The sequence below is a fragment of the Acomys russatus genome, chromosome X (genome assembly GCF_903995435.1).
Source record: "Acomys russatus chromosome X, mAcoRus1.1, whole genome shotgun sequence".
NCBI lineage: Eukaryota > Metazoa > Chordata > Mammalia > Rodentia > Muridae > Acomys > Acomys russatus.
The window spans coordinates 21,230,890-21,245,731 of NC_067169.1; the positions used below are offsets into that span (position 1 = coordinate 21,230,890).

The following is a 14,842-nucleotide window of genomic DNA, read 5'->3' on the forward strand; positions in this document are numbered from 1 at the left end:
CATTTCCACATGCATGTATACATGCACAGAGACAGAGAGACAGAGACACAGACACAGAGATATATCTGTATTCCCATGTTCACTTCAATTCTGGTCACAATAGCCAAGACATGGATGAAATCTGTCTAGCAATTGATAAAAGGAAAAAGAAAATGTGCTACATATAATAAATGGAACATTATTCATTCTCAAAAGGAATACAGTCCTGACATTAATTCAACATAGATAGAATTGGTGATTTTTATTAATTTTTCCCAAGATAGGGTTTTTCTGTGTAGCCCTGGTTGTCCTGTAACTCAATTTGTAGACCAAGCTGGCCTCAAACTCACAGAGATCCGCCTACTTCTGCCTCCCAAGTGCTGGGATTAAAGGCGTGCGCCACCACCCCCAGCCAAGATCTTTATTTTAAATAAAATAATGGAGGCACAGAAAGATAAGTATCACATGATCCCATTCATGTGGCGAATGTTATAAAAGCTCAATTTATACAGGTTGGGAACAGAAAAAAAAAATGACTACCAGAGCTTAGGGACAATGGCAGGAAGAAGAGTGGGCAAAGAATGATCAATAGGGACTGGCTGTGGTCGAGAAAGCAAAGAACTCTGGATATATATATATCACATAGCATATGGTGTGACTCCATACTACACTGGGCTGGAGAGATGGGTCAACCATTAAGAATGCTTACTGCTACAGCAGAAGACCTGGTTTCAGTTCCTAGCACTCACGTGGCAGCTCAGAGGCACCTGTAATTTCACTTTCAGGGGCACCAACATCCTCTTGTGCTTCCAAACCCACTGTATGCATGTGTACTCATGCAGGCTCACATACATACAAATCAATAACAGTTTAAGCAACAGAAGAAAGGATTTCGGAAACTGTCTTGATAAAATGATGTTTGAGGAAATGACTATGTGTAACGTAAGATGCACATTATTCAATGTACACAGATATCCAAACATTATATGGCACCATATTAATATGTATGAACTGTGTTTTAAATTCATCAGTTATAAGACATTAAAACATTCTTATAGATGGTCATTGAATAAGGGATATAAACATATAAACTCCCAACCTAATGAAAATATTTCCAAAAATTCAATCAACAACAAGCAAGCAACATAAACAATGAAAATGGTCTTGGAGCTGGGCGTGGTCACATTCCTTTAATCCCAGCACTCGGGAGGCAGAGGCATATGAATCATTATGAGTTCAAGGCCAGCCTGATCTACAAAGTGAATCCAGGACAGCTAAGGCTACACAGAGAAACCCTGTCTCGAAAAACCAAAAAACCAAACCAAAACAACAACAACAACAAAAAACCAATGCCCACTCCCCCAAAAACAAAACAAAAGAAAGAAAGAAAAATGGTCTTGGAGATGGCAATGTCACTTCAGCCAATAATCAGAGCAAGCCTTTAGTCTCTGACAACATGAGTGATGGAAGTTTTAAACTACAAGAGATGTTCAAAATGCATACTTGATATAAAACTGAGGCAGTCTTCAGTTCTATATTTGGAAAGAAAGAAAAAGTGGGTTCAAAAAAAGGCTGGGTAACAGAAGAGTAGAGTGATATAGGCAAAACTGTTTCAATAAGATTTGCCTTTCCGGGCGGTGGTGCCACACGCCTTTAATCCCAGCACTCAGGAGGCAGAGGCAAGCGGATCTCTGTGAGTTCGAGGCCAGCCTGGTCTACAAAGTGAGTCCAGGACAGCCAGGGCTACACAGAGAAACCCTGTCTCGAAAAACTAATATAAATAAATAAATATAAGGCATGATGATGGTACTTTAGTAGTAACTATTTTAAAAAGTGATGAGAGAAAATAAGGACCTGGATTCTGAAAGGGATTAGAAATATGGAGAGGTAGTGTCTTCTTGCTGTGACCTATTTAAAGACTCCCCCCACCCTCAAGTACATTCTGGGATTGAGTAAGGGCACAGGGGAAAAAAGACCTATACTCAACCTCCAGAACTTAGGCAGACTGCCATCTGCTTATCGTCTGCTTGCTAAGACATTTCTTGACTTGCAAGCCTCCCTTCTCAGCTTGGGTTAAATTTTTTTCTTTGTGCTTCTCCACATGCATTCTTCTATCATTTCATAAGTGTCTAATGCTATCCATAACTCGGGTGTGGATTAAGGCCTGTGTAAAAGGGGGTCAGTAAAATCCTGTTAGCAGGAGCAGGTGTGGAGTCAGGTGAAGACCAGAGTGATGGATTATGAAGAACTGCTTTAGTGGAGCTAAAGAGGTGGGTCAGTGGCTAAGAGGCACTTGGTGCTCATGCAGAGAATTTAGGTTGAGTGCCCAGCACCCAGAGCAGGTGGCTCACAACTACTTGTAATAATTCCAGTTCCAGGAGATCCAACATCATCTTCTAGCCTGGGTGGGCACATGCACACTCATAGTGTTCATACAAAGGAGCATGCATGAGCACACGCGTACACACACGTACACACATACACACACTTTAAAAAATAACTGTTCTACTAAATATGGCTTTACTAAACTTGGAATCTCTCAAATTGATTTAAGCTACCATTTCCCCCCCTACATTCCCACTTGTCTCTGCCTGACTTGCTTCATTCACTGGTACAAGAAGTAGAACCAAAACAATCTATAAGCAGAATAGGACGAGTATCCATTTCCAGAGGGGTTTTTTTTCCTTACCATGACTTTTGATGATGCTGAGAAAGGAGCTACAATAGAAGCTTAAGTTGTTAAATGTAACCTTTTCTTATTTTTGCTATTGTTTTTCTTACAAAGATGTACTTTTATCTTTAATTATGTATGCATGTGTGGGTATGTGCATGTGAGTCAAGATGTCTGTGGAAGCCAGGTCCTGGGACCTGAACCTAAGTCCTCTGTATGAGCACCAAATGGTCCTAACTGCCCATTAAAGCACTTCTTGATAATTTCATCCCTCTTATCTTCAGCGGATTCCACACCTGCTCCTGCTAACAGGCTTTTACTGACCCCCTTTCTCAAAGGGTTAATCCACACCTGAGCTGACGGATAGCATTAGATGCTTATGAAACCATGGAAGAAAGCATACGAAGAGGAGCACTGTGAAATTGAATTCCCTGGACCCAGAGTTACAGGTGATTATGAGTTGGCTGATACGGGGGGTGCTGGAAACTGAACTCAGGACCCTCTGCAGGACCAGTGTACACTATTAACAACCTCAGCCTAACATCTAATATTTTCTATCCTAAGATCACTTGTGCTGATGTATAAACAGATGCAGCACGGGAGTACCTAGTTAAAACTTGTAACGGGTTTTTTTTTTTAGGCCTAGAATTCTAAGGAACCCAAAACTCGGAGTCTTCAATAGAAAACAAAGATTATTTTGTAAATGTCCTCACTTGCCAAGGCCATTTCTAGGACAAAGAGTGCTGCCGACAAAAACCCTGCCGGCATGAGGTCTTGCACTGAGCTGCTACTCTGTTGACAGTAACTCCGGTTTACTAAGAACAGTCAAGAATAGCCAAGATGGAAACTGAAGAAAGAAGTGGAGAAACGAGCATAGACTTATTGCTTTGATGAGAGATGATGTGATAGGTCCTGTTCAAACTATCCATCCTGGGTTGTGCTTCTATAGACCAAAGCTGCTTTGTGGTTTGTCAGTTTTTCACCAAAACTGTCTGGTGATGGTACTTAAATCATTGCTCTCTCTTGCTACTGCCATGAGGCTTTGAAACAAATGTTGGAAGGTGGTTATTTAGATCTTAGTGTTTTTAAAGCTTCCTCAAAGACTATCATCACATTTTCCCATCAGGACATACTGATTTCATGTGTATTTGTTATATGAAAATGAACCGGCCTATAGCAAGTATTTCCTGGGTGTCAATGCTAATGTGTGCAAGCGCCTTGATAAAATGTCCTACACAGGGCTGGAGAGATGGCTCAGAGGTTAAGAGCACTGGCTGTCCTTCCGAACGTCCTGAGTTCAATTCCCTGCAACCACATGGTGGCTCATAGCCATCTAGAATGAGATCTGGTGCCCTCTTCTGGCATGTTAGCTCAATTGCGGGCTGAATACTGTATAAATAAATCTTTTTTAAACAGAGAGATTTAAAATGTTAAAAAAGAAAGAAAATGTACTTCACTTGAGAGCAGCTGTCAAGGCCCTTCCTACTTTTCTTTTTGGCTTAAAGATAATCAGTCCATATTTATTCACAAGCATAAGCAATGCTTTTGCTTGACTGTGTCATTGATTACTTTAAAAATATGATCAAAGTAACTTTAGTAAAAATCTTGATAGGCAGTATGATTTATCCTATATTTTATATAAAACAATTACCATTGTTAAACAAAACAAAAATAAACAACAACAAAACCCCATGCACTACCTCCTTTATTTTCTTGTTCTACAGAGCATGCTATAGTTGGAGATTCTAAAGAGGAATGATGTAAGGAATGCGTTTACAGCCCTAGAGTCTGGATGACTCACAGGGATGAGTAAGGATTGGATCCACATTCTATTCTTCATTGAATACAATAACTACAGGTTTGAGAGCTCCTGGGGAAATTAACATAAAGCTCTGCTATGAGAGTTTTCTCCTTAACTCGCCTTTTTTCCTTCTTCAATACTCTGGGCCAGTTTCAGGTTTTGTATTTTCTAGTCAATAATTAACCAGTCCTCAGAGAAAGGGAATGGCTAAGCTCCGTACTTGTTATTTTGAGCTTGAGGCTACAGCTTTCCAGGATTTCGGATTCTGTGAAGAAGTATGTATGTGGAAAGTCCAGAAACTTGGGAACGGTGTGAAAGATGTTTTTACTTCCCACAGTCCTCTTTAAATGCCCAGCATCCTAATCAGGTGTTTTTTTTTTTCTTAAGAGTATTTGAGTCTGCATTTTTCTCAAGTTCCTTATTGACAAATTACCAGAGACCATGGAGAAAGGCAATTCTACAAAGAAATCAAGGAAAAAGTGGTCACTTTCATAAATATCTAAGCTCTTGAACATCTAATGAAGACAGCTTTGGCTTAAGGAGAGTAAAGGAAATCAAGTGAGGAACACTAAACTGTTACTTTTCCTATATTTGAAATAGCTCTGATGGGGAGCTTTAAAGCAGGAAGGCAAGACAAGAAAGAAAATGAAAGAACAAAATACTGCAGGCAGCGCAGTAAGTAGAAAGGCGAGGAAGGAGTGTTGTCATGGTAACAAGATAAAAACCCAGGCTCCTCCCCAAGAGAAAGATAAAAGCTGTTTTTGTACACAGGTCTCTTCTAGCTTTGCTCTGGGTTTAGACTAATCATTTTCATGCCTCGGTGCACTTGTGTGTGCGTACACATATATTATGCACATTCATTATTTTGATCAAAAAGCCAGTTTAACCCTCTGAAATTCCAACCCTTCTCCAGTAATTCCATGATGTGTTTCAGTATTAGAGAAAAATGGATGGAGATGAGTATTATTAAAAAGCTAAATTTAATCTAAACCTAGGGAATTTTGAATCTTATATCCCCTACCATCTCAATAGCATTAGAAAATAAAGCACTATCAGACAATTCTTTATACAAACTAATGAACGAGACAAATTTAAGATACTAGAACACTAACAAAAAACACCCTCCCTGCAAAAAGAATATCAGAAATGCATACATATGTAATCCCAGAACTCAGAGGGCTGAGGCTGGAAGATGTTCAGTTCCAGGCTAACCCAGACTACATGCCAAGAGCCTTTCCCAAGAAACAAAAAGAGATGAAAGCATAGACTATATATATACATATATATATGCATAGATAAATTCTAGGCATTTGTTTACTATGTAGCATGGAAATATTAGTACCTAGCTTGAAACTGAAAAAAGAAAAGGAGAAAATAATTTCTTTTTAATGTATGATTGCTTTTAATGATACATCATCAAAAATGATTTTAAGAACTGTATGCTTATTATATTATTAGAAAAGTAACATATGAAACTGAAGAATGGCCACCCAAAAAGGATTTGCCCATATCCTAGTACCCAGGATCAATAAACACCACCAATTTGGAAAAAGGATTATTTCAGATAGAATTACAGGGTTTCTCTCTGTAGCCCTGGCTATTCTGGAACTCACTTTGTAGACTAGGCTGGCCTTGAACTCACAGAGATCCACCTGCCTCTGCCTCCTGAGTGCTGGGATTAAAAGTGTCCGCCAGCACTACCAATCAGAATTATGGATCTAAAACCAACCATTCTAGATTACCTATGGGGTGGAATTTAGTGGTCAGCATCTTTATAGGAGCCACAAAATAAGGTGATGTGAACACAGTCAGATACCAGAGTAACAGGGCCACAAGCCAAGGAATGCCTGTATCTATCCCATGTGTGAAAGGCAAGGAACCTATTCTCTGGCATGCAGTCCAGGACAGCGAAACAACTTGCTTTGAGATTTCTGCCTCTAGGATTCTTTTTTTTAAAGACTTACTTATTGTATTACGTATACAATGTTCTGCCTGCATGTCCCCCTCCCGCCAGAAGAGGGCACCAGATCTCATTATAGAAGGCTGTGAGCCACCATGTAGTTGCTGGGAAGTGAAATCAGGACCTTTGGAAGAACAGCCAGTGTTGTTGACCGCTGAGATCTCTCTCCAGCCCCCAGCTCTCGGATTCTTGTTTTGTTTTGTTTTGTTTTTTGAGACAGGGTCTCTCTATGTAGCCTTGACTATCCTGGACTCGCTTTGTAGACTAGGCTGGCCTGGAACTCACGAGTCGGCCTGCCTCTGCCTCCCCAGTGCTGGGATTAAAGGTGTGTGCCACCATGCCTAGCTAAAAAAAGCACATCTTAAAAGAGGGGAAAAAACAAGAAAGAAATGTTAGTTATAAGTGACATAATAATAACTGAAGATAGTCACTGTCAATTTAGGAGATGAAAATCGTCAATAGTAAGATGTGAGGTATTTCCATGCTGCTGCTGACAACACAGAACAAGAAATGACAATACAGAACACGAAATGAGTGGAACTGTGTGAATGACTGATAGAAATAAATTACTATTCCAGGAGTATGAGTGTATTAGGGATTTATGGGCATTAAACTGTCAGGGAACATTTTATAGAAGAGACAAAATTGAAATCTGGACTCCTAAATGCGGTAGAGATTAGACAATTTACTTAGCCATAGTCCCGATAGATAAAAAGAAGTTTAAGAAAAATATGCCATTGAAAATCTCTCTGAAATGTGTGTGCGTGTGTCACCCATTAGTTATCATTACGGAAATACTGTTCATTTGCGGATGTGGTAGTTCTGATTGAGTTTTATAGGAGAATGTGATTATTTGTAAGTGATAACCAGCTATTGAGGCGAAAGACTGTTGATGCAGCTTACTTTCAAAAGTAAAATGGTGTGTGTGTGTGTGTGTGTGAGGGGGGGGGGGAGGGAGAGAGAGAGAGAAACAAAATGTGTAAAATGTTAACAGTCAAAGAATGTACATGGGAAGAGATATATATGACACGATAAGACACAAGTTTCAACCAACAGATTCCACTTCAAGAAAATAAGCAGAAACTAGAAACCAGAGTACGCCAGCCAAATGCTCCTTTGTATTAGGTTATGACTACATAAATCCAGAAAATGGAGAGCAGCATGTATGTCCTGAGTTAGAAAGCTTCCTTTTAGTATTATTTTATATTACTATGACAAGCTCCAGGAATATCTTTGCAACAACTAGCAAGTTTTTGATGTACTAATAGTTTCTAAATGGCATCAGCTACAAAGGTAAACAAGATATTGAATTAAATGTAACATCATTAAAACATCACAGAGGAGTCTCATCCAAATACATACGTAACTGAAATCCAATTATATGCCACAGACCAATCACTCACTGATTAAGAATAGCACTCATTAGCTGGGCATTGTGATATAGACCTGCAATTACAAAACTTGATAGGAAGAAGCAGGAACATTATCCCAATTTCCAGGCCATGCTGGTCTGCATTCTGAGTGCCAGGCCAACAAGAGCTATATAATGAGGAGTGACGTCACGAAAACAAAGTACACAGACGCACAGACGCACACAGCATATATGTGACACATGTGACTCATAAATTAAGGAACTCTGTACTCGGCTTATCTAGTCCATCAGGTTTTGGACTTACCATACCTCTATAATGAGAGAAGGCAATGTCTTTAAAACTATTTATATACGTCTTCCTACACACACACACACACACACACACACACACACACACACACACACACACACCAAAAATTGTGTATTAGCCAGGTCCTCCTTAGACTAGTTAACAGGGAAATAGAGTCAACAGGATGTTTTCTTAGAGAGCTCTAATACATGGTTTGACAAGGCTCCTGAAGAAATGTAATAAACAAACCTGAAATATGAGGCAGTGCTAAATAAATGGTCGTAGTTCCTCACCGAACACGTTGGGAACAATAGGAAGCTGCTTCTGCAAGGCCAGGTTGACTCCTTCCTTGAAACTCACATCCGGTCACTCAAATACTTTTGGAAAATCTACCTTCCCTTACCCCTTCTCACTTCCCATACATGGCATTTGAAAATGAGGCTTCATTTCAACAATGTTCACACAACGCTCACCTGTTTGAATACCTGCATTGAATCACTTTCTGACTTAATTTGAACTCCCAGGGGGTTTATGAATCGATCCATGCCTAGAAAAGACACAAGGGAAAAACAGCTATTAGAATAATACTGACCCCATTATAGGCACAGAGTGTGACACGTAAACTTAAGTTTCACCTGTGCGTCCTCTATAAACACTTTTTCAGACTAACTTTAATATTAATAGCTTCATTCAAATACCCTGATCCATCAGTCATCCCATAAAAAGGACCCATGTTTTCCTCTGCAACAGGTTTCATTTCATTTACCCACAGTTCAGTTCCACTAGAGAGGAAAATAGAGGCTAAGGAAAGAAAGCCAAATCTACAGCTCGCCTACAAATTAGCTAGTCGGACTTCAGACTACACTTGTGCTTCCTTAACCCTGCATTGGCTTAACCCATAGGAACTGAAGAGCAGGCAGTAGATGACTTGTAATTTGTCCTTACTAGAAATAAAGGCAACTTAAGGACGCTATGAATGCAAAGGAAGAAAAGCAAATTCTTCAACACTCCTGCAAGTTTTCCTGGCAGTGACCAATCAAGCTCTTCTAGCTATTGAGTGCCCCCCTCTGGAGTATAAGAGAATTACCTGACCTAACTTTTTTTTTTTTTTTTCTGGCATCACACTTCTTTTCCCAACTTGGGAATTGGAAAACTCTTAGCTATCCCTCCTAACGCCTCTTACTGCATGTTAACTGCACCACTTGTGTGTTTCACACATGACCTCTTCAATTTTATTTTATGCTTTCCTACATTTTCTCAATTCTTCTTCTTAATAAAAAGCCCTCCACCATCCCTTCTTTGCTCCCCTTTTCTCCTGTAAGAGTAAGACGGTGGTTTGCACTGTGGTCTAGCATGGTCTAGGAAAACCACCGTAGCTCAACCTGGTCTCAAACACAAGCAATCCTCCTACCTTACCCTCCCAAGCATAGGGCTTATAAGCATAAAATACCATACTTGATTCCTTGCTCCTTTTCTGTTGGCATCATGCTAAACATTCAGAAATTTGTTGAACATCTTTTCTTTTTTTTTCTTCTTTCTTTTCTTTTCTTTTCTTTTTTTTTTTTTTTTGAGACAGGGTTTCTCTGTGTGTGTATCCCCGGCTATCCTGGACTCACTTTGTAGACCAGGATGGCAGGATGGTCTCGAACTCCCAGTGACCCACCTGCCTCTGCCTCCCTAGGGCTGGGATTAAAGGTGTGCGCCACCACGCCCGGCTTTGTTGAACATCTACCATGATTTCAGACAATGTTCTTAAGCATCTAGGTGAGTGTGTTAAGAGCTTAAATCCTGAAATTTTCTGACATTTGGCCCTAATTGTTCTTATTCCTTAGTATATATTTTCTTCCACGACTCTAAGCCTTGGAGGCTGTGTAGAAGTACTAGGGCTCTGCAAAGGATAATGTAAAATCCTGTAAGTCTAGATGGACAAGTAGAGTTGGATAAAGCAAAACACCTTTTCAAGTTATACAATGTGACTCATGGACATCTAACTCTAAGATTAATACTCTGCTGCATTTTCTTTGTGCCCATATGCTTGACTTACCTGGAGTCCAAGGTAGTAGTGCTATGCCTAGTAAAACCTCTGAAATTTCAAATGAAATTGAAGACAACAGTTTCACCTGTCAAAATTCTCTAAATTCTGATAATGTCTCAGAAGTCTTCCTTTTATTCTCCAAGTAAGTGGCTTTGTATATTGCTGCTTTTCAACTAGGAAAACTTTCCTCATTTCCTGACATCCAATAGACAAAATAATTGATTTTAAATTTGTTGTTTATTTTTCTATGTTGCTGTATCTTGGCTCCAAATATGTTAGCCACCCTCTTCCTACTGCACCTTTTTTTTTTTTTTTTTTTTTGATGGGCTCTCACTATGTTGTTGCCCAAGTTAGCCTGGAACTCATAACAATGCCCCATGCCGTGGCTTATGAAGTGCTAGGATTATATACAAGTGCCACCGCCACCAGGTCAAAACTTTGTAACCGTAACAAACGGTTGGGCAAGGATTTTTGAGCTTCTTGTGACAACAGTAATAGCATCAGCCCATGGAGTATTGTAAGACTTAAGTAAATAAGCATACAGTGTTTACCAACACTTAGCACAGAAAATATTCTCTTCCTTTCCCTTTTTCCACATCATTTCATTATACGTCTTGTAAGGCTAGAGAGAGTCATGTTAGTGCTGGAAAAGGGGTTTAGCAAATCACTCAGGCTCACTGTTTAACAATAGCATGGTGCTAATTAAGTGATGGTAGAGGGGCGCAGAGCAGTCTTAACAGTATAAACTGAGTGCTGAGTACTTCTTCTTGGTTTGGTTTTCTTTTGCTTATTTGCTTTCTGAGAGTGCTGCAGTGCTGAGGACAGAAGTTAGGGCCTTACACATGCGAGGCAAGTACTGTAGCACTGAGCTAGAGCCCCAGCTACCACACTGCTCTTCTGTTATTGGCTCATTTAATCCTGGCAACTATAATGTAAGTAGTACTGTTTCCTTTATTTACTTAGTGCTGAGGCCTCACATAGCCATCTTAAAAATAAGAAAAGTGTCAGAGAGAGAGAGAGGCTGGGGGAGATGCAGTAGCTTACCCTCTGAGATCATCAATGTAGAAAATGACCCAAAAGGGCCTGGCGTGGTGGTGCACGCCTTTAATCGCAGCACTTGGGAGGCAGAGGCAGGTAGATTGCTGTGAGTTTGGAGGCCAGCCTGGTCTACAAAGTGAGTCCAGGACAGCCACGGCTACACAGAGAGACCTTGTCTCAAAAAAACAAACAAAAAGATATTGGAAATGTAACCCTTTCTTGGGCTGGAGAGATGGCTCAGAGGTTAAGAGCACTGGCTGTTCTTCCAAAGGTCCTGATTTCAATTCCCAGCAACCACATGGTGGCTCACAACCATCTGTAATAGAATCTAATTCCCTCTTCTGGTGTGCATGAAAACAGAGCAGTTATACATAAAATAAACAAACAAATCTTTAAAAAAAAAAAAAAAAGAACATGGCTCAAAGAGAATGTGAACACCTGTAACCTGGAGATAAAACTACAGTGCAGTTTTAATGTATTTAAACAGAGATGCCAGAGGCCTCCTCCAATTTCTCCTTGAAGCAAATGCTACCACACTATATGGAAACAAACCACTCAGCAAACAGAGGTTGCAAGACCTTCCAGATTCTCCCATTTCCCTTATACAGGTTCACAGAAGAAAATCTAGCTTATTAAAAAAAACAAAAAACAAAAAAACCAGTTGCGGCATGGCAGCAGGCAGCTTCTTTATCATTTTCCTATTCAGATGGCATCAATATACAAAACAAACAAACAAACAAAAAAACCAGAAGGCCTCTGAGGTACCTAGTCCAGCCACCACAGTGGATATTCAGAAATGGCCTGAGCATGGGAATCCCTGGAGTTTGCCTTCCCAGACTATGTGGAATGACAGAAAAGAAAGCGCCAGCAGGGTAGTGGTGGTGGCAGTGGGCAGCAGTGGTACACACCTTTAATCCCAGCACTCAGGAGGCAGAGGCAGGTGGATCGCTGTGAGTTCGAGGCCAGCCTGGTCTACAAAGTGAGTCCAGGACAGCCAAGGCTACACAGAGAAACCCAGTCTCAAAACAAACAAACAGAAAGTCACCCTCTCTCCCAAAAAAGCAAGAAAGAAAGTGCCATGGAGGAAGGTAAAAACAGGGACTCAAGAGGAGCGCGATGTCAATACAAAATTAGTGAAGGCTGACAATCTATACCATGGGTAAATGTTAGTGTGAGAAAACGAGATTGAGTATTATGCTATTAACGTAAGGCAGGTGCCCAAGTTTCAAGTAGTAAAGCACTGTGAAGAAATGAAGAGACAAGTGATAAAATATGCCAGAAAAGAGCTGGGTGACTCCAGGAGAATCACTGATCCTTTCTACACCTGGATTTTCTTGTGTGCAAAACACAGATATGTGAGCTTAACCCTGTCCCTCAACAAGATAAAGCAAAACAACACATAATTTGCATGATGCAATTATAACATCTCCATGTAAATTTTAAGGATTACTTCTTTAATCTGGGTGCTTCCGTTGGGAAAAAAAAAATCACAAATGGTACAAAAATATACAGTCACACTGTAAAGATCTAAGCCACTTATCAATTTAGCTTAACAATCCTGGGGGTTCACATCCTGCAATATCACCTGTACAGTCCCCAGCCATGCAGGGAGCACGGCAGCACTGCCTCCAGTGTTCTCATCCATGTTGTCCTCCCCCCACCCACCACCCCCATGGTGATTTCAAGCCTCCTTTTCTTTTATACACAAATAAAACAGGTGCTACTGTTGATGCCATATACACAGAAGGATATAGAGGAGTAGAGAGATTGAGACATGCTAAAACCACGACAAATGGAAACGACTGAGCCAGGATCTGAATCCAGGTACGATGCTCAATACAGAAGCTCTTTTTCTACCTAAAAATACTTGAATGCTTTCTTCTAAACATGGCATGGTTCACTCTTCAGGAGCTCCCAGAAACCGTGCTTACAGGCACAGGACCTGCAAAAGTACAGCACGAATGGAGAAGCCCACAAGGCTCCACCTCTAGCTAAGAACCTATTTGCCTTTGGGGGTGTGGCCATCAGTTAGGTTGCATATGCTCCCTCCAGTAGGTGGCTCCACATCCATGCACATGTGTACAGTAGCATTAAATAGGCTCAGAAGGTTACTTATAAAAAGCAAAAAGGAGAAGAAAATGAATTTGGGAGGGGGAAACAAATGAAGGAAAGTTGGAATGGGGGAAATGAGAGGCAGATATGATAATATTTCATTATATACATCTATAAAATTCTCAAAAAAATTTAATGAAAAAAATACTACAACCCTGCACTTTGGAATAGTTTGGTAAAGTTGAAAATAATAATGGAGGTACTTCCATACCTTCACAACAAGCTCTGTTATTGACAAAGAGAGTAAGAGTACAACTGACTGTGGTATTAATCATAAGACAAAATGTGCAGCAATCACAATTAGCACACAGCACTTAAGAATCTGTTAAGAAAAAGAACGAGCCAGGTGTGGTGTCGCACGCCTTTAATCCCAGCACTCAGGGAGACAGAGGCAGGTGGATCGCTGTGAGTTCGAGGCCAGCCTGGTCTACAAAGTGAGTCTAGGACAATCAAGGCTACACAGAGAGACCCTCTCTCAAAAAAAAAAAAAAAAGAAAGAAAGAAAAGAAAGAAAGAAAAGAAAGGCCACAGCTGCAGACTCACTGCTCTGCAGTATCATATAAAATCTAGTCCTATCCTATCATCTAATTATTGAAAAGAAAATGGAACTTAGATTTTAAATGAAATCCAACTTTAAAATGTTTGCAATCAGCCAATTTTTAAGAGTCTGAGATTAGGCAAAGTGGCTTGATTCCCCCCCCCCCCCGCCCTCCATCTGTATATAAAAGCCCTCACTCTTGAGGTGACTATTTAGAGATATGGTCTTCACGGAAATAATTAAAAGTAAATGAGGTCATACAGGTAGGTACACTAATCACAGAAGATTAATCCCTTAAGAAGAAACAAGAGACTTCTCTGTCTCTTCACTTACACAGCAAAGAAGGGAGGTAAGCAGCCTGTGCAGCACATCTGACCATGCTGAGACCCCATCCCTGAAGTCTAGCCTCTGGAACTAAAAAAATCAGAACTTCTGTTGTTTAAAGCACCTAGTTAGTGGGATTTTGTTTTAACAGCCCTACATATACTACTTAAGAGTTTTCATTCCTATTAAAAATACTATAGACATTTGCAAATATCTTAAGTGTTGATCAATAGATGACTGGCTAAATAAATCAGTCCTTAACCATACAGCAAAAATTATACAAACAGAACAATGAAGCATTTTTATGAACCTATAGGGAAATATCTCCAAAGTATATTTTTAAGTAGGTAAAGCAAACAGTAGAACAATATGCAGAATGTGTTACTATTTATGTGTAAAAGGGAAGGGAAACTATAATTAAATTACAATCTCAATGCTGGGTTCAGTGTTGCACGCCTATAACCCCAGCACTCGGGAGGTAGAGGCAGGTGGATCTCTATGAGTGTGAGGCCAGCCTGGTCTTCAGAGCAAGTTTAGGACAGCCAGGGCTACACAGAGAAACCCTGTTTTGAAAAAAATTACAACCTCAAAAATAAATTTAAAATATTAAAGGATAAAAAGGCAAATATACATGTAGAGATAGGGGAAATAATATAATTATATTTTAATTAAAATGAATAAAAACAAAATGAAACCAGATTAAAATAATAAAACAAAGGGGAA

The 14,842-nt window shown here is 40.0% G+C and overlaps 1 protein-coding gene across 1 annotated transcript in view; it reads right to left on the reverse strand.

Moving 5' to 3' along the window:
- Positions 1-14,842, reverse strand: part of Klf8 (KLF transcription factor 8) — a 146,994-nt gene that overhangs the window by 11,894 nt on the left and 120,258 nt on the right. Inside the window, exon 3 of the mRNA XM_051142495.1 lies at positions 8,546-8,619. Coding sequence (XP_050998452.1) covers positions 8,546-8,617 — 72 coding nt within the window. The 5' untranslated portion in view covers positions 8,618-8,619. The remainder of the gene's footprint in view (positions 1-8,545; positions 8,620-14,842) is intronic.